The 19003-nt window shown below is 33.6% G+C and overlaps 1 protein-coding gene across 7 annotated transcripts in view; it reads left to right on the top strand.

The window, feature by feature from the left end:
* Drp1 (dynamin related protein 1) overlaps positions 1 to 19003 on the top strand; it is a 48073-nt gene that overhangs the window by 9601 nt on the left and 19469 nt on the right. For 4 of the 7 annotated variants that reach the window (XM_089237228.1, XM_089237225.1, XM_089237229.1 and 1 more), the window contains exons 4-12: positions 280 to 366; positions 4629 to 4791; positions 4897 to 5045; positions 7103 to 7207; positions 7471 to 7584; positions 10704 to 10916; positions 11032 to 11184; positions 17287 to 17379; positions 18034 to 18252. In XM_089237228.1, the coding sequence (XP_089093354.1) occupies positions 280 to 366; positions 4629 to 4791; positions 4897 to 5045; positions 7103 to 7207; positions 7471 to 7584; positions 10704 to 10916; positions 11032 to 11184; positions 17287 to 17379; positions 18034 to 18252 (1296 nt within the window). Of the gene's footprint in view, positions 1 to 279; positions 367 to 4628; positions 4792 to 4896; positions 5046 to 7102; positions 7208 to 7470; positions 7585 to 10703; positions 10917 to 11031; positions 11185 to 17286; positions 17380 to 18033; positions 18253 to 18570; positions 18682 to 19003 lie in introns of all 7 variants that reach the window. The other 3 variants (XM_089237223.1, XM_089237224.1, XM_089237230.1) reach the window with 2 other exon arrangements.

Raw genomic sequence — 19003 nt, 5'->3', positions numbered from 1 at the left:
TGAAATGCATTTTAATTCACTGTAGATTTAATGTAGCTCTTTATTACCCACACATTGGAAAATTTTACTGATATTTGGTCATATCCTTTATTTCCCTGATAAAATATGACCACCCGGCTATTACGTGAGATTTTCTGTTGAAAATTCAATTCATTTTATCTTTTTAAAAAATAGATGTCTCTTTAGTACATTTTGCTATATTTTTCTCACATCATGAGTATGGTAATTTTATATTGAAATGTGACTAACATTTTTTTATTTACACCTTTTTTAATATAGGGGATATGTCCCGAATCTATCAATTTGAAAATCTATTCTCCGCATGTGGTGAGCCTCACTCTTGTTGATTTACCTGGTATAACTAAGGTGAGAATTCATTTTTTACCTATGTGTGTTCATTTTATTAGAATTTATTACATCACATCCATTAGAGTTCCCAGCAATCTAGAAAATATATCAAGGAAATAAAAAATGGTTGGGGAAAATGTCAAACAATGTTTCCCAAAGTGGGCGATTAACTGGTCTGGGGGGGGGGAGAGAAGATACATCATAAAATAGGATCCTATGGGGTCGCATGAGTTGTGGGGGGGGGGGATGAGAGAAAAAATTTCTGAAGAAAGGAAGCGATGGAACAAAAAGTTTGGAAAACTATGATGTAGAATATATTTGGTTTTTGTAAAACTTAAGAAAATATGAAAATATTTGGCAAAAGTCACAAAAAAATTCTTTGAAGGAAAAAACTACTTTTAAGCCAGTATTGCACCATAAAATTTTTATAAAAATTCATTTGTAGAACTTGGCAAATACAAACCAATAAGCTTATCAGTTGTGCTCGCTTGGAAAAAAAACGCAACAAGGTAATTCATACATTCTGTAATGAGCATTGGCTGCATTCCATTCTTCAAACAGATTTTTCTGGAAACCCTACCTTATGGTGTGACAAATCCGTCAGGTTGCCATGGCAACTATAAAATCTGTATTGATGCCAAAAATTTCCCATAGTGATTGCTAAAAAAAAAAGTCTATGAATTACAGAAAGTTTTCTGATTTTGTGACAGTTTGTTTTTCAATGTAGGAAAAGAATATCCTGGAAAATTTGAAGAAAACATTAAGCCCATTTAGGGCAATTTTTCATGAGCAAAAACCATATTAGGTTTCTAAAAAATTTTGCTGATACTTAAATTTTTTCTTGATTTGTTAACATGCCCTGCCCTGCATTATGTTCGATGTCATTTACATCTATGTACCAATTGCTTATATTTAATACAGTAACTGATCCCACTTACCACACACCAACTGCAGTCATATTGCCATACTGCAATTTCTTACCTATGGAGTTGGGTGGAAATTGAAGGTGCCATCTATTGGTGGTCGCCCCAGGCTCAGTGGGTAAAGAACTTGTTTTCTATGTTCTTTCTCCGAATTAAACCTGTGGACCCTGGCGGTGACCTTTATGCTGAAAGATAAACATTTGTGCATTAGTAACTGATACCGGTCAGTTATCAGGATGACCTTTGGCATGGTTTTTCAAATTATGATTTAGAGCAACATTTCTCAACCTATGGTCCATGATGATGGTGTAGGTGGTCCGCACAGGCAGACTTCATAATTCAGTTCTAACTGGATGTAAAATTATTCTATTGTTGTAATTGATATTATAGTAATATCCATATGGATTCATGAATAAAAATTGTACCTTCATACTTTAGGTTCGTTATACCTCATTAAGGAAAATGCAGGAAATTGCAATCCTAAATATGGGACATTACTAATTTGCGGCCCATAAATGCAATTTACAACAAATTTGCTAATTATTGCAAAAAGGGGGTGAAGGGTGGAAAAAGAAAAGATTCCTTATAAATTTCAGTAAACAAAAATTTGATGGGTGGGAAAAAACCATTCAAATGACCCAATTACAGTAAAATACGGAATGTCTCCAATTGTCTTTAAGAACATTGCCATAAGTTGGCAAAATCCTGAATTTCAAATTACTTAAAATCAAATCCTGCAAAATTCTGGAACTTCCTCAGACCTAAATCTGTTGGACCCATTGCTCTTAAAATCTCAAATAAAAATGTCTCGTCTCCGTCAGATATTACTACCGAATTCAATTTGGCCTTCTGCTCAGTTTTTTCAGTTGATCCCACTCCACCTCAATAGGCATTCGTCGATTCTGTCCATAACTCAAATCCAGTTCTTTTTACTAAAGAAGGTATTTTGAAGTTACGAAAAAATTGAAACCCCATTTCGTAGGCCCCGATGACATTCCAAACTCCATTCTCAAATATTGCGCGGAAGAAATCTCTGACTATCTCCTAATCTTATTTAATGTCTCACTAAATACCGCCATACTCCCCATTGATTGGAAAATCAATAAAATTATTCTCATTCACAAAACCAGTCCCCTCTCCGACCCCCTTAACTTCAGACCAATATCTATTACTTCATCCTGTTGTAAGATTTTCGAACATATTATAGCAAATTAAATCCATGCTCATTTAGACTCCATTAACTTTTTCTTTCCAAACAGACAAGGCTTCAGACGATCCCTTTTCTACTACATCCCAACTGTCCCTTTTCATCCATGACCTTACAAAAGCCATTGACGGGAAAGTACAAACTGATATCATCTTCTTGGATTTCTCTAAAGCCTATGATAAAGTTCTGTACAATAGACTCCTTCTTAAACTTTCAAATCTTGGTCTTCATTTTAAAGATCATAATTCACCTTTTTCCACAGTAAATTCAGATACTCCTCAAGAAGCGGTTCTCTCGCCTTTACTGTTTTTAATTTGTTTAAACGACCTCCCTGAAACCCTCAACTGCACCACTAGATTTTTTGCCGATGATTGTGTAATCCACCACGCAATCAATGACAGATCTGATCAAGAAATTCTCCAATGTAATCTTGTTTCCATCTCAGATTGGTGCTCATGTTGGCACATGCCTATCGACCTATCTAAAACAGTTTTCATGAAAGCTACACGTAAAACTCTTCCCTTCGAATTTTCATACTTGATCAATAACATAACCATATACCAAGTTTCTCAATTTAAAAATATGGGAGTCATAATCTTGGCTGATCTCCGTTGGAATAATCATATCAATTATGTTTACCAGAAATGCCTCAACAAACGTTTTTTCCTTCACCGCAAACATTCTACTTGTGACGTCCGACTTCTCTGCTACCAAACTTATATTTCTCCCGTTCTTTCTTATGCAGCTGAGGTCTGGGACCCCCACACCTCTAGTAACATCAACAAACTTGAATCTATCCAAAATAAATCTCTGCCCGCTTTATTCACGACTGCTGGTCATCTTTTCGTTCAATTTCCGATCTCAAACTCGAACTTAATCTCCACCCACTCGCTACTCACTGACTTATCTCCCACTTAGCCATGCTTTACAAAATTATTCATGGTAATTTAAATTTTGATGCGTCCGGTATTTTGTCTAGCCCTTCCTATGTTTCCAATAGACTTGACACCCCGAAAAATTAAAACCTATTTTTGCCTCCACAGATTGTTTTTCAGTTTCTTTCCAAATACCATAGTTGAATGGAACAAACTCCCCTCTACTATTGTTAACTCCCTCACAATTTCCAATTTCTTGTCTAATTTTTCAAAGCATATGTATAATCTACCGCGCCCTCTTGTATAGGCCTTGGAGCCAACAATATTGTATAAATAAATAAATAAATAAACTGAAGTTAAAAGTGCTGAAAAATTGAGGAAAAGCAGTAACTTGACAATGTGAGATGAATATTTGTATTTATACCCAAAATTACCATGAGTTATAAAAACGCTGTTTATTTGCAATTTTAGAACATTATGAATTAATTTATTATTTAGAATTTATGAACATTACAAATTTAAATAAACGTCATTGAAAAAATGGGACAAATGTATGAAAAAAAATCAGAGCAGCCAAAAAATTACAGGAGAATCCAGTCATACGGTATGCAAGTGGTCCGTCAAACTGCTTCAGACATTTTACTGGTCCTTGGGTTCAGAAAGGTTGAAAAACACTGATTTAGAGTGCTTTCCTTATTGTACCTTGGTGTTCATATCTGTGCTTGTGATTAGTATCACATTTTTTTTTAACTGTCAGAAGCTCTTCCCACATAAGGCTTGGCTGGTTTTCTCATCACCAATTGCAGTTGTCCTGAAAACCCAGCCAGTGCAGCGGTATGCAACATTCATCAATGCTAATCCACAATTTCTCATATTGAAACCAAATTTGATTGCAGCTGTGTCTTTGTTTACATGAAAGAAGTGACAAGACCAAAAAAAAAAAAATCTTGAGGAGTAAACCACGATAATTTCTCACAAATGTGCAAGAATGGATTATAGTTTCAGTGGGCGCAAATTTTTAAAATCTGGTGTGATTTATTTATATTTTCAATGAATTAGTATTTTTAGGAAAATGAATATGCCATTTGTATACATGTTATTTAACTGGTAACAAAATACCTTGAATACCACGATTCCTAAAATGGAGTCCATGCCCTGCATGGGGGGGGGGGGGGTCATGATTTTACAAGATGCTTAGGTGGGTCATTCGTGACAGTAAAAAAGGTTGGAAACCACTGCCTTGTATATTAAGTTATAAATTTCTAAACTTTGCAGGTCCCAGTTGGTGATCAACCAGAAGATATCGAAGGCCAGATAAAAGGTCTTACTCTCAAATACATTGCCAATCCAAATTCAATTATTTTAGCTGTGACTCCCGCAAATACTGATTTTGCTACATCTGAGGCTCTGAAATTAGCCAAGGAGTGTGACCCTGATGGTAAGTTTATTTTATCAATAATATTTTCCAGTTTCATTCTCATTGAAAACTTGTGTAAAGATGCTTTCCATAATTCTCTCACTCTTATTATTTTCATGTTATTAGGTCGTAGAACTTTAGCTGTGATAACTAAACTGGACTTGATGGATGCTGGCACTGATGCTGTGGATGTGCTTTGTGGCAGAGTGATACCTGTCAAGTTGGGAATCATTGGGGTTGTTAATCGTTCCCAGCAAGACATAATAAACAACAAAGTAAGCTATAAGAAAATGCAAACAGAATACTTAATGTATTACAGGTATATTGCTATTTATCACATGCAAAGTACATATCTAATCAGCAGACCCACAAACTCTCCGTATTTAGCTTGAGACTGGATTTTTAACCCTTCCTCCCACTTTCTGGAATTATCGAAAATTTCTCCAAATTTGTCAAAAAATTAGATTTTTCTCTCAATTTTAGCAAAAAATAAATAAAAATACAAGCATTAACTACAGGCATATCATTTTCAATTTATGCTTTGGAGATAAACAAACTAAAAGAAAAAGGGAGTTGCCAGGTGATTGCAGATGGCAAAAAATGTGCAGCACTTATCATCAAACGGCGATAATCAACGGCTTAAAAACTTTTTTTAAGCCAGAGCACTGGATTCACCATATATGCAGACTTACCCAGCAACCCCCCCCCCCCACACACACACACACTCCATTACAGTTCTTTCATGCTGTCATAATCACCCGCTTCCAAATTAATTTTTGTTTGATTTGGCATGGTCGTGGTTCTACATTCTGTTTTACATTACGACTGTGATTGTCGTAGATTATGGCAGCTACATGGAGGTATGGGAGCTCTACGCGGTCACTGTTGTGTGCTGACCCCATGATATAAAGCTGTCGCGATATGGTTTCATTGAAAATGAAACGAAGACATTCTAGATCTGGATGGGTTTTTCCGATTTTTCCTTGTTATTCACAGTGCTTTAGAAGGGCTGCCCGCCCCTCTTCCCTCTTATTGAAAAGTTGTATTCTGATGGTCTCTGTTCACACATATGATTTCATATCAAAAGTTGTTACTTTTCAAGAGGTTATGTAATTTAATATATTCTGCTCAGGGGTTTGCATCACATATCTGGGGGGGGGGGGGGGGGGGTTACTTTTTTTAAAATTTATTTTTAAAAAAAATGAAACTATTTTTTTTGATTGAGTTCTATGGGTACGCCAGTGGGGGACTCCCGTCTGAAGAGTCTCAGGCTTTCTGGGTTCCCAAAGTTGGCACGTCTGAATTTGATACAGAATGTGAAAGTGTTCAATGTCAATGTTGACCATATTTTAAAATTAAATTTTGTTGAGGTCTGCATTTTAATGAAAATCTATCAGGAGACTAAACTAAATCTTGTACCTTAGCTGCAATGAATGAGACTGAGAATTAGTCGTAGCATTCTGAGGAAATCGAATACTTTGAACAAAATTGTCTTCCACATTCACAGATAAAACATGAAATTGTATTTGAATTTCTATTTCTATTCTATATGAGTTTTAAAGTGATTATCCCCCCATGTGATCTTGGTACTACTACTTTAGCACACACCAACTCTGGTCATATAACACCATACAGCAATTTCCAAACAGTGGAGTTGGGTGGGAAATGAAGGCTCCATCAATTGGTGGTTGCCCCAGGTTTGGTAGGTAAAGAACTTGCTTCTGATGTTCTATGCCTAGATTCAAACCCATGGACCTTGATGGTAACCTTCATAGTGGAAGATGAGCATCTTACTACTGCACCACTTGGACTGATCTTGGTATCTGAAACCATGGAAATTTTACATTCGTTTCTCACTAGAAGTTCAACAGGGTTGTGATTTTGGCTTTTTAAAAACCAGGTTTGACTAAGACATCAGTCAAAAGGGGTTTTAACTGTTTCTTTCTCTTTAAATTTTAATTAAAATGAGGTTTTTGCTTTTCACAAGCATCACAAAATTTTTGTTTGAAAACAGGGTTGCATCTATATTTTGACTTTTACCATGGGAGGTTTTAACCACTCATGAAACTTGTTTCAACTGCTTTGCTTTGGGTGGTATCAGTTTTGTGTGTGACCATTTTGAGTGGTTTTTAGCATTTGAAGTGGCTTAAACTGATATCAACCATGCCAGTTAAAATTACCACCACCCAGTTGAAATTAATACAACCTTGCACATAAAAACTCATCTATAGCTATCCTGCCCATTTATAAGTGTCAAAGTTTTTTTTTTTTTTTAAATCACTGTATTCATTCATTTGTTGAAGTAATTTGAACACTTTTCTTTCCCACATAGAGTATTAAGGATGCTTTGAGAGATGAGACATCATTTCTGCAGAGGAAATATCCGGCTTTAGCTACAAGGAATGGGACTGCTTACCTTAGTAAAACTTTGAACAGAGTAAGGTTGTGTTATTATCCTCATATCAGTGTTATTTCCAATACATTTTGCATGCTGTCTTAATTTTTTTTTTTTTTTAAATCTGTGTTATCCTTGTCTCAGTAATATTTGCATTTAATGTTATTCTCAGAATTATTCTCTTCCGGTTTTTCATGAGTTGGTCTAATTTTTCTGTAATTAGTAGAGTATGAATATATCTTGTGACCTTTTTTGATAAATTTGGTCCCTCCTCCCTTACTTATTTCTTTGGAATCTTCTGGTAGCTTCTTATGCACCATATACGAGACTGCTTGCCAGAATTGAAGACTCGAGTGAATTTAATGATAGCTCAGTTCCAGTCATCACTGAGCTCATATGGTGAGGCTGTTGCTGATCAGGTAAGTGATCAAATGGTATATTAAATAGTTCTATGTAATCCGATTTTTAAAAAAAAATTATGCGAACAATGAGGCGTTTGAAGGTTGCTTACGTCATCAACCACTCCTTTTTGAAGATATGAATTATTCTAAGCCGCTGACAAAATTTTGCTGACGGGAAAAGGGGGGGTCAGTGTTTTGTTGACAAGGGGAGGGAGGGGGTCAAAAATGGCTGAAAATTTGCTTACGTAATACTTAAATGGCTCCTATCCCAATTATCACTGAAGAAATGCCATTCACTTTATAGCGATTACAGTTCTCGATTCGTTTAACTTTTGCGATTATAATCAGCAAAGCGCAAGGCCAGTCGTTAACAGCGGCAGGTATCAACTTGCTTGAGCCCTGTATTTCTCACGGACAGCTTTTCGTCGCCTGTTCGCGTGTTGGCAATCCCAAAAATTTGTACATCTACATACCAGATGGGAAAACAAAAAATATTGTGTATCCACGAGCGATTGCCTCAAGTTTTTAATTAAAATATTTAAAAATAAAAGTAATTTTTTCTTACTTGATGCAGAAATTTTTTTGATTAAGAAATAATAAGCTATACATATATGTATTTTTTATGGGATGGGCAACATCGCCGGGTATCAGCTAGTAATACATATTATTGCACATATTCTTGAGAATACTCACTGGAAGGACTTCTATAACTGGAGAATATTCTCATCGGGTAGAATATTCTCTGGAGGAATTTATAAATTTGAGGTTCAATTTCAAACCACTTAAACCAATTTTTCAAAATTTAGTTCTTACTAAATGACATTTGAAGATAAAAATCAACGAATGCAACTGAAATTTGGGATGTAGGTATTTTAAAGTATGTGCTCAAGAATGAAGACTGACCAATTAAATCTGTAATTCAAAGATTCATATAAATGCCACATTCAAAATAGATTGTTACAAAATAAAAGGAAATAAATTTTAACAGAAAAATGCAAATATAAAAAAAAATTTATTTATGAAAATTACATAAAAAATGATGCTGCACGATTTTCAGAGTGGCAACATTGCCCTGAAATCAGTCAAAATTCATTTCCAAAAGAAATTTAATATTCAATAAACAATGTTTGTCAACCAGGGTTATCACTATTAAAGAATATTTAGAATATGGTCATTAAATAGCAAATAACACATATGAGTGAACATTTCATGAATTGACAAGTACAGATAATTTTCCTTTGCCCTGTTTGTTAGCTTGTCTACTATCATTTTTAGCTTTTGTGTACTTATTCATAAGAATATTTGCAATTACACATAAACACTTTTTGATAACACTATAAAGAGTACTACTACCACAACTGCATTGCGTAGCAAAATTGATCCTCAATATTTCCATTTTTGCTGTCGTTGGTTGTATCAGTAGATTTTTTTGTTCAGAAAAATTCAAAAATGCATTTTAATAATTTTTACCAATAAGCTTTTGAAAACAACTGGAAAGATATTACCACAACATGTATTCATAATATCTGAGGCCATTTAAGTCATAGCTGCCAAGTCTTCCGAATTTTTCGGGAATCTCCCGAATTTTAGCTTCATCGCTCGACCTCCCGAAAAGTTCTTAAATCTCCCGAATTTTTACGAAATTCACAAAAATCCCTAATTGTCCCTAAAAATTCCCTACTTCATTAAAAAAAATCCCCATTCATGAAAACAATCCCTAAGGAATTTCTTGTGGGGCATGAATTTTTTTTCCCCCTTTCGAAATGACGTCACATGTCGTAAATGGGGAAATTCCCTTTTTAAGGAAGTTTTACAAACCCTCTGATGGTAACAAGAAAGTTGTTTGTCTCATCGTGCAGGGAAATGGCTTAGCAGCCAATAGTCCTGGATAATAATTGAAGATTATAGTGACGCGTATATGGTCAAAATTTCTTTTGTTGAAGTTACGTACGTGCGATATAACAAAACATGAATACTGATGAACAAAAACATATTTCATCAATTTTAAAGATACTTATTCCGATGAAACGTTCCAGAAGAGGGCCGACTTTTCCTTTTTGTACAAGTTGTGTTACGGACATAAGCATCGGTCATGGAAAGACTGCCATCATCACTCGTGAAATGGAAAAAAAACAACAAAAATCAAGCAAGTGTAATCAAGCAAGTTAGTCAGTGTTCTTCAAAAATTGACGCTTTTTTCCTTCATCTTCCGATGATTTTAGGGTCATTCGCGCAGAATGTTTGTTCACAGCGTTTCTAATTGAACACAATATTTATTTTTACATCATTGAAGTTTTGGCCTCCAATTTCACTTGTTTTTTGCGTAGGAATTTCACATTCCCAAGGGTTTTACTTCCATGTGTGTAAAATCCCTATTTTAATTTGACTTCAGTTTTTGAGTAGGGATTTTATTCCCTACGCTTTAACTTTTATGTTTGGAAAATCCCTATTTTATTTGGAAAAATCCCTATTGTGTTTATTAGGGAGTGGTTTTAGCATAAAATACGGGTTTACGCGAAAATCTCCCGAATTTTCATTTTCAAAAGTTGGCAGCTATGTTAAGTTGACTTCTGTTGGTCAACAAGCAGTTTAAAATAAAGCAGCTAGATTTATTTTGGATAGATTCCAGCTTATCTGTATGGCTTTGTGTGTAGGGGTCCCAAATTTTGCAGGCATAGAGAACAGGAAGGATAGATGTCGGAGGTGGCAGGTGGAATATTTAAGGTTACGACGGAGGAAAAAAGTTTTTGAAGTCATTTTTGAAATATATAATCTGTGTGGAGGTTCCAATGAAGGTCTACAGAAATGATCACATCCAGGTATTTGTGATGGGAAACCTCCGTGATTAAAGAATTATTAATTAAGGGAATTCATTCCAAAATAGGTATTCCAAAAAAGATCCAAAATTGGTATTTATGGCATTTTGCCGGAATTTCCGGGTTTTACTAAACTTTCAGGCGCTTCATCGTGGCTGATTATTCATGTGATCTCTATTTGGTTTCGAAATTACTACAAAAACTGCTGAAGTCTATCAGTTTAGTAGACAACAAAAAAATATTTTTCTTTTGTTTTGCTACCTAGTTAATTATTAATGGTTTTTATTTATTTTTTATTTTATTCATTTATTGTTTTTGCAGGGTCAAACTCTGCTACAAATCATAACAAAGTTTGCTTCCTCGTACTGTGCAACCATAGAGGGTACAGCCAGAAATATAGAAACTACTGAACTATGCGGAGGAGCAAGAATCTGTTACATATTCCATGAAACTTTTGGGCGCACACTTATTTCTATTGATGCCCTCGGTGGTTTGAGCACCATAGACATTCTCACTGCCATAAGAAATGCGACTGTAAGCTATTCTACTACATATATTTGTACAAACGTTGCATAGACATTTTTTTTTTCAATATTTGACAGCCTACTGTGACCCCATGATCAAAATTTATTTTGCTTTTTTGTTATAGGGTCCTAGGCCTGCTCTCTTTGTGCCAGAAGTTTCTTTTGAGTTGCTTGTGAAGCGGCAAATTAGACGTTTAGAGGAGCCTAGCTTAAGATGTGTTGAGTTAGTTCATGAAGAGATGCAAAGAATCATTCAACATTGTGGGACAGAAGTTCAGGTAATTTTTTTTCAGTTTGTTTTTATTGAGCTGTGTATATTTTGTGGAATCTCTCTAATCCTGACTGCTCGGGACCTCAAAGATTCCGGGTTGTGGAATTTTCCTGATTATGGATCAAGTTTTGTTGATTTCCAAAGTTCTCATATTTAAAACAATGATGTACCACTCTGAGCATTTTGATTTATATTTTCCTTTAGAAGAAAATTAAAAAAGCAATTTGCACATGCATACATGCACAAAATTATATGAAGGAAAAAGAATAAAAGATGGAATTTATTAAATTGAACCTATGCTGTGGATCATCATCAGGGGAACCCCGTACATGGTTTGAAGAGAGTTTCTGAAGGGTGGCTGTTGCCTAATTGCGCTGAAAATGCCAATCCTTGTTCCCTGACGCCTGCCTTCTCAAAAACATGTTGGATGGAAGAAAGAAAAAAAAATTATATGGAAAATGAGAAAAAATATATTGAGGAAATACAATATTTGGAAATATACAGAACTTCAGGTTATAAGCAAAATGAAGCATGAGAAAAACATATGCAAAATTAAAATGTACAAATATATACAAAATTACTATAAAAAATTATATTCTGCATGCTTCATTTTGCTTATAACCTGAAGCTCTGCATATTTTCAAATATTATATTTCTTCAATACATTTTTCACTCATTTGTCATTCCATTTTTTTTCCCATCCAACATGTTTTTGAAAAGGCAAGCATTGGGGAACAAGGGTTGGCATTTTTAGAGCAACTAGGTATAGCCACATAACATAATTTATTTTTCCCCAGTCAATTACAATAAAACTATACAACCTAGAGTTTACAATTAAATTGCATATTTCGCAATATTTTAAAAAGAAAATGCAAAGAGAAAAAAAAACTATATCTGAATGGACACTGTAGAACAGTTAATCCATAATGTGAGGAAGAAAGCTGGGACAGGGAAGAGAGCAGTAGCTAAAAGCTAGTAAAATGCTCTTTACCCTATGTCGACATCTCTGTACTTGTGACTCTCATATATCTTCTTATTTCTTTTTTTGACCTGGAAGAATGATTAAAAGAACGAAATGTATCGGCCCTATAGGTGTAAATATATTTATTAATTAAATAAAAAAAATGACAACCAAAAGGTGATATAATAGAATTTCATGCTATCAATTTTTTTCACGTTAATTCAATGGCAGATTGTTAATAATATAGAAGAGAGAAAAAAACTAGACAAAAATAAAAATTTAAATAAAACAAATCTACACTTGATATTAACTATCTACTTAAACAAGAACCATTTTTTATTTTGGTTATTTTTCCATTTTTGTTAATTTTTGAAGTTTTTACAGATTTTTTGCCCGCCCGTATTGGTTTTTTTTGTTCCTGAAGATCATAAACGGTAGATTTTCTGATTCCATGTTCTTTACAAAACATTTGTGATTGTTTCCATTGTTCTAGCATTTTCCAACTACTCACATATACTTATGTTATGTTGCCGTTAGCAACGTATGCCTGCCACATAGATGCCAATGCTTCTGATTTTTTATCCCTGAAAACCCCGAAATTTTTGATTGGCAAAAATGAGAAATTCCTTTAAAAAAAATCCCCCAATCCTTGCAATCCTAGGTTGACCATATTTCCCTTGACAAAAATATGGAAATTAGGACTTTTGAGTATGGGAAACTTGTAAGCGCCATGAAATACAATAGCAAAACTGTGCAAAGTTTCCAATTATTGCTAGAGTGGCCAATGGCAGGAAATGAAATGCTACTGCAAATCAGTAGTTTAAAATATGAATTTTACGGGAAAAAATGTTCAACGTGACAAATATGTGAAATAAGTATTCATGTTTATAGTCATAAAATTATCATAATGTAATTTATAAGTTGTAAAGTAATTTTAATCCTTGATTTTAATGGAGAAAAATAAAAATTCAAGTGGATTTTATTGAAAATATACAAGAAAAACAGGAACACATCTTGAAATTAGTTTGGGTGGCCATAATTAGGGAAAATGCAGGAACGTCCCGGGAAAACTGACTACATGGTCACCCTATTTAGTTGCTCAAAAAAATCCCATTCATCTCTTTTATTTGCATGGCATGATTTTTTTTGGCTGCAAAATATTTCTTCACATGATAAACTACAATTTTTTCGAGTCTAGGAACTGGCACTTATGCTTTTTCAGTTTGGAAATTCACTCAGCTAATCACAGAAAATAATTGGAGCATTTGACAAGTTCTAAAGCACTAAGGTTAACTATACACCACAGAGAAATGAAATTAAGGAAGGAAGGTTTGGTTCTTTTGACCAAAGTTTCAGTGGGAACTGAACAATAAATTGGGAAGATTTTGTAAAAAAAAAAATATGGGGAAAATAGCTGATGCAGTAGGAAAAAGGTGAAACACAATTCGGGTAGAGAAGTCACAGGTTGAAGAAAAAAAATCTTGGCAGAAGTGTCCGGGTTAGTGAGGTTCTACTGTACCAAAAATTTATATCAAAGATTTCCATGGTAAGAATTACTTCCCAAATTGAATTATTTATCAAGTTGAGATTATCACTGTATATGGGTCATTCCTAAAAAAAGTGTATAAACTGTTTCCGAGACTTTATAATTTTTTTTTTATTGTGATTTTAATTTTTTTTTTTATTGTGATTTTAATTTTTTTTTTTATTGTGATTTTAATTTTTTTTTTTCTAGTTCATTTAATTCTCTGTCATATGGCATTTCTTAATTTGTTGCAGATGTTATCTAATTTTTTTTTTTAGAAATCGCGTTTTTAGCAAAACATCAGAATCTGACTGGCACAGCTTGAAAAAAGGGTTAAAGAGACTTGGGGTGTAAATCTGGAATTTTCTTCAAAACAATTGGAATCACATTTTATATATGTGCCGTAGATGAATAAAACTGACAATAAAATTTTGAAAAAAAAATTTTTTCTTATGGGAAAACTTTTTTTTTGTTCATGTCCCAAAATTTTTCCCATTTTAAAATATCCACTCTGTTACATTATGTCTTTAGTACCAGATTTTTCTCTGTCAGATGTCCACTCTGTTACGTCATTATTCCTCATTATTTTCAACATCTTACTGAACACTTCTAACCTTCCCTCTGACTGGAAAATTAATAAGATAATTCCCATTCACATAAATCAGGTTCACTGTCCCACCCTCTTAATTTTAGACCTATCGCAATCATCTCCTCTTGTTGCAAGCTCTTTGAACACATAATTGCCAAGGAAATCCGTATCCACCTCGACTCGACTAACTTTTTCTTTCCCAACCAACATGAATCTACCTAAGATCATCATTATCTGTATCTACCCAGTTAACACTTTTCATACATGACTTACCAGACACCATCGACAGAAACCTTCAATCCGATATCATTTTCCTAGATTTCTCTAAAGCATTTGACATGGTGCCCCACAATAAACTTCTCTTAAAACTCTCAAACCTTGGTCTAAATGTCCAACTGCTTAAATGGGTGGAGGCCTTCCTCATTTACCATAGCCAGTTTGTCTCATTCAAGGGCCAGAACTCACCATTTTTTCATGTCAAGTCTGGTACACCCCAGGGTTCGGTCCTCTCACCATTACTATTTCTAATTTATAATGACCTACCCGACTCATTAAACTGCCGTGTCATCTACAAAACTGTGTCCAATCCTTCCGACCAAGAATCTCTCCAACACAACCTTAACATTATTTCCGAATGATGCTCAACCTAGAATTTGCCCCTTAACTCCTCAAAAAAAGTTTTTATGAAAGTTACCCGTAAAAGAATTCCCCACGATTTCCCTTACTCAATGAACAATTCTTTGATCTCTGAGGTTTCCCATTATAAATACTTAGGTATAATAATCTCTTCCGATCTGCGCTGGAATTGTCACTTTGATTATATTTTTAATTAATGTCTCCAAAAAATTTTTTTTTCCTTCATCGTAATCTGAAAAACTCCACCTGTCATGTCCATCACTTGTGCTACCATACATGTTGTCCCTCACTTGTGCTACCAGACATATGTTGTCCCTCACTTGTGCTACCAGACATATGTTGTCCCTGTTCTCTCTCATGCCTGTGAAGCCTGGGACCCACATACCCAAACCAACATAGACAAATTAGAATCTATCCAAAATAAGTCCACTTGCTTCACTTTTAATTTTTGGTCTTCATCCGTCTCCTTATCGGAACTCAAGCGCCAACTCAATATCCAACTGCTCTTCTCCCTTAAACTTGTTTCTCATTTAACTTTTTGTTTCAAAATCCTCCATGGGTTTTTAATATTGACACTTCCAACATTCTAAATAAACCCTCTCATTTCTCCGTTAGACTTTATCACTCCCAAAAATTACATCCCATCATCTTCGCCTCTTCAGATTGCTACAAATTTAGCTTCTTCCCAAGAACAATTATCGACTGGAACAACATACCACCAAATATTGTAGATTGTACTACGATTTCTGAATTTCCATGTACCATCAACCGTCATTTTCATCATACAGAACTTCTGCATCTTCTTGTATAGGCCTCTGCCAACCAATATTGAATAAATAAATAAAAATTATCATAAATAATTAAGATTTTGTTTTTCATCTATATCAACATCAAGTGATAGCACATGGAGATATGCTTTAAAATATAATAAAAGTTTTCACCAATAATTTAAATTTATAATTAAAAAATAATTGTGGCTAATTTGTCCACTCTGTTACATTTTCCAAAAACTCAAGCAGCACAACAGAATGGAAACTATGATTTAAAGTAATGTTTCTAAGTTAAGGGGTTTGAAGTTTTAAGTTAAATTTAATAAGTTATCTATTCAATTTAAATCCTGTACAACATTTCCCAGCGTGTTATTTTTTCAGTTAGTACGAAAGTTGAGTAGTCAGATCATCCAAATCACTGTCAGGGGCACAGATCCAGGGAGATGTCATGAGGGGCATTTTAGTATCAGTAAAGGTCATTATTTGGCAATACATTCTGCATTTTATGGGACAGAACTATTATTTTTATGTAATTATTTCTGTTTCCTGGCTCTACCCCCCCCCCCCCCCCAAGCCCACTAGATCACTAATGTGAGGCATAAACACAAGGTTTATACCAACATCAAATCGCTATCCAATATCAACAAAACATTTTTGAAGTAAAAGAAAAATAATACTGATGATATATAATATACAGCTAAGCAAGTCCAGTGTTCACTTTGACCATATTTTAAAATTTTTACCAGACCAAAATTCAAACTATGAGGGGAAGACTTTTTTTTTAATTTTCTCATGTAGTGGACATTTTTTGAAGATTATACAGAAGTCTCTGGGTCACCTATCACATTTTGTACTCAATTTTTGAGAAAATGAAAGTATGTGACCATAGCCTATTTTGAATATTTGAGACATCTTTCTCTCAGTTAAACATTTCTGTGCACTCAGTTACAATGATGTTCACTCTGTTATAGGAAGTATTTTTGCGGTTCTCAGGCAAAAAATTGTACAAACACTTCAAACTAAGATGTTAAAATATGAATTATTGATCCATTGTCTGTTAGAAATAAAAATTTACTGATTTTAGGTAGCTAAATATATGTGAAAAAATAAACTTTTCTGTGTGCCATTTCGAAAAAATTATAAAAAAAACATCAAAACGACAGAAAAAAAAAGTCAAATTTTTTAAACTTTTTTTCAGCATATGTGTAAGAAATAAGCTGATTTCATTATTTCAAAGACATAAAAATAGCAGAAGAAATAATTATTTTTTTTGTACAGCAATATTTGTTTTTGTAATAGTGGACAAAATCCATGACTTCCTGTCATAAAACCTAAAATATAAAATATTATTATGAAATAAAAGTAAAAAATATTTATTAAATATTAAACTTCAAGTCATTGGCTATAATTTGAGATCAATTTTATTTTGAAAATTCAACTTTGAATTCTTCATTTCACAAATGTGGAATGTACACTTTTAGGGAATGGCTCGTATAAATAATGTTATATTCATTATAATTCAATTATACCTTTTTCCCCAAGTGAAAATATATTCATGTACATCTTATTGAATTATTCTTTATATAATTGAAATATGACTGTAATTCATTTTTTAATTTTACTTTCAGCAAGAAATGCTTCGTTTCCCTAAATTGCATGAAAAGATTGTCGATGTTGTAACACACTTGCTGAGAAGACGTCTTCCCACTACAAACTCTATGGTATATTGGTTTTATTATTCATCTGAATTTAGTTGTTACCAATATTTAATGTGTGGAAATAATGGGGGGTTTTTAATCAAAGATATGTATGCATATTAAAATAATGATACAGACCTTGAAATTTTTTCTGAGATGTCCATTTGCAAACATATCAAATATGAATGATTTTTCTTTTAGTTCCTTAACTAAACTAACTTAACTTTTAACTTAACTGTTAATTTATTATCTTATTATTTTCAACTTATTTAATCTCTTATAATTATGTAAGTAGAATCTCTTAACAGTTATTGTTCAACAGTAATGTAACCAGCATCGAAGTTGACTATTTTCCCCTGATACTTTTCCATATTTCTTGCAACTTTTCAACATAGAACAACGCTTAAGTTAAGCACTTTCTAATTGTTAATAAGGCAATATCTCAAAAAACGAGGGCTGATTAAACTTTTTCATGATGATATTCGTATTCAGCAGGAATATGGGTATCATTTGGAATTGTGTATTTTCATGTCAGATGCAATTTTATTGTTGCCCAATATATCACTTGTTTTTCATAATTTTGTTTTGTTTTAATGGTATCTATTGTCTTTTTTTTTTTGCATATATTTTGAGTCACATATTCAAGTCACTTATATTTGTTTTTTCATATTGATATAGGTTGAGAATCTGGTAGCCATCGAACTTTCTTACATCAATACAAAGCATCCTGATTTCCAGAGTGAAGCTGCTCTGGTCAGTACTCTGGCGAAAAGTGTGGAACCAGATGAAAGACCAAGCTTATCGAGAAAGGTCGAAAATAATCCTAGTCCTGCTAACATTCAAAATATTACTGATAATTTGAATAATCAACCTGCAAATGAGAAGTTTGAGAACAAGGTGATGCAGGCTTTATTTTTATTTTAGGAAATATGAATGGTTAAAAACATTAATCAATTATGAATTTGGTTCATGATTTTAATCTGATTTCATTGCATTTGTTAATGGTATTTCTTAAAATAATATTTAATTAATGGTCCCATTTGTCGAGTAAATGACACCAATGGCGTTCATTCCTTCACTAATGTCGACACCAGTGGCTTCAGATTGCATTAATAAACAGCAATTGTGTGTGTAACATATAATAAAAAGGAGTTGAAAATTACCTAGAATATGCAACAGGCGTTACTAGAAAAATTTTATGCGGGTTATTTTCAGAATACTGGAGTTCCTAATTTAAAAAGCAGTATTGTAGAGGATATTTCTGGAAATCTACGTATACATGGACATTTTTTGAAGTCTAATGAAAAGTTCTCCACTATACCAAAGGTAAAATACAGTAGGGGAAATGAAAATTATTTGCTAACTGCATGTAGCATATCACTAACATGTTTTGATACAAGGCTGTCACATTTTTATTCAAGTTCTTGAATAAACTTCCTATTAATTTTGTGTACATGCCGGCTATTACTAGTAACAGTATCAAGCCCACTATTCAGTTTTGTTTGACCTATTGATTAGTAAAAATGGCAAAACTTACTAATGTGGTATAGTTAGCAAATTTCAACCAATTTACTGCATCTCACTGATATGGCATACCATGGTTCTGAGCATCGCATGAACTAAACTTAACAGTTGCATGTATTTTAAT

This window comes from Pholcus phalangioides, unplaced genomic scaffold (genome assembly GCF_987345545.1).
Source record: "Pholcus phalangioides strain wild (caught in Gottingen) unplaced genomic scaffold, Ppha-v1.0 ptg000002l_1, whole genome shotgun sequence".
Taxonomy (NCBI): domain Eukaryota; kingdom Metazoa; phylum Arthropoda; class Arachnida; order Araneae; family Pholcidae; genus Pholcus; species Pholcus phalangioides.
This window is presented reverse-complemented; position numbering and strand designations above follow the sequence as displayed.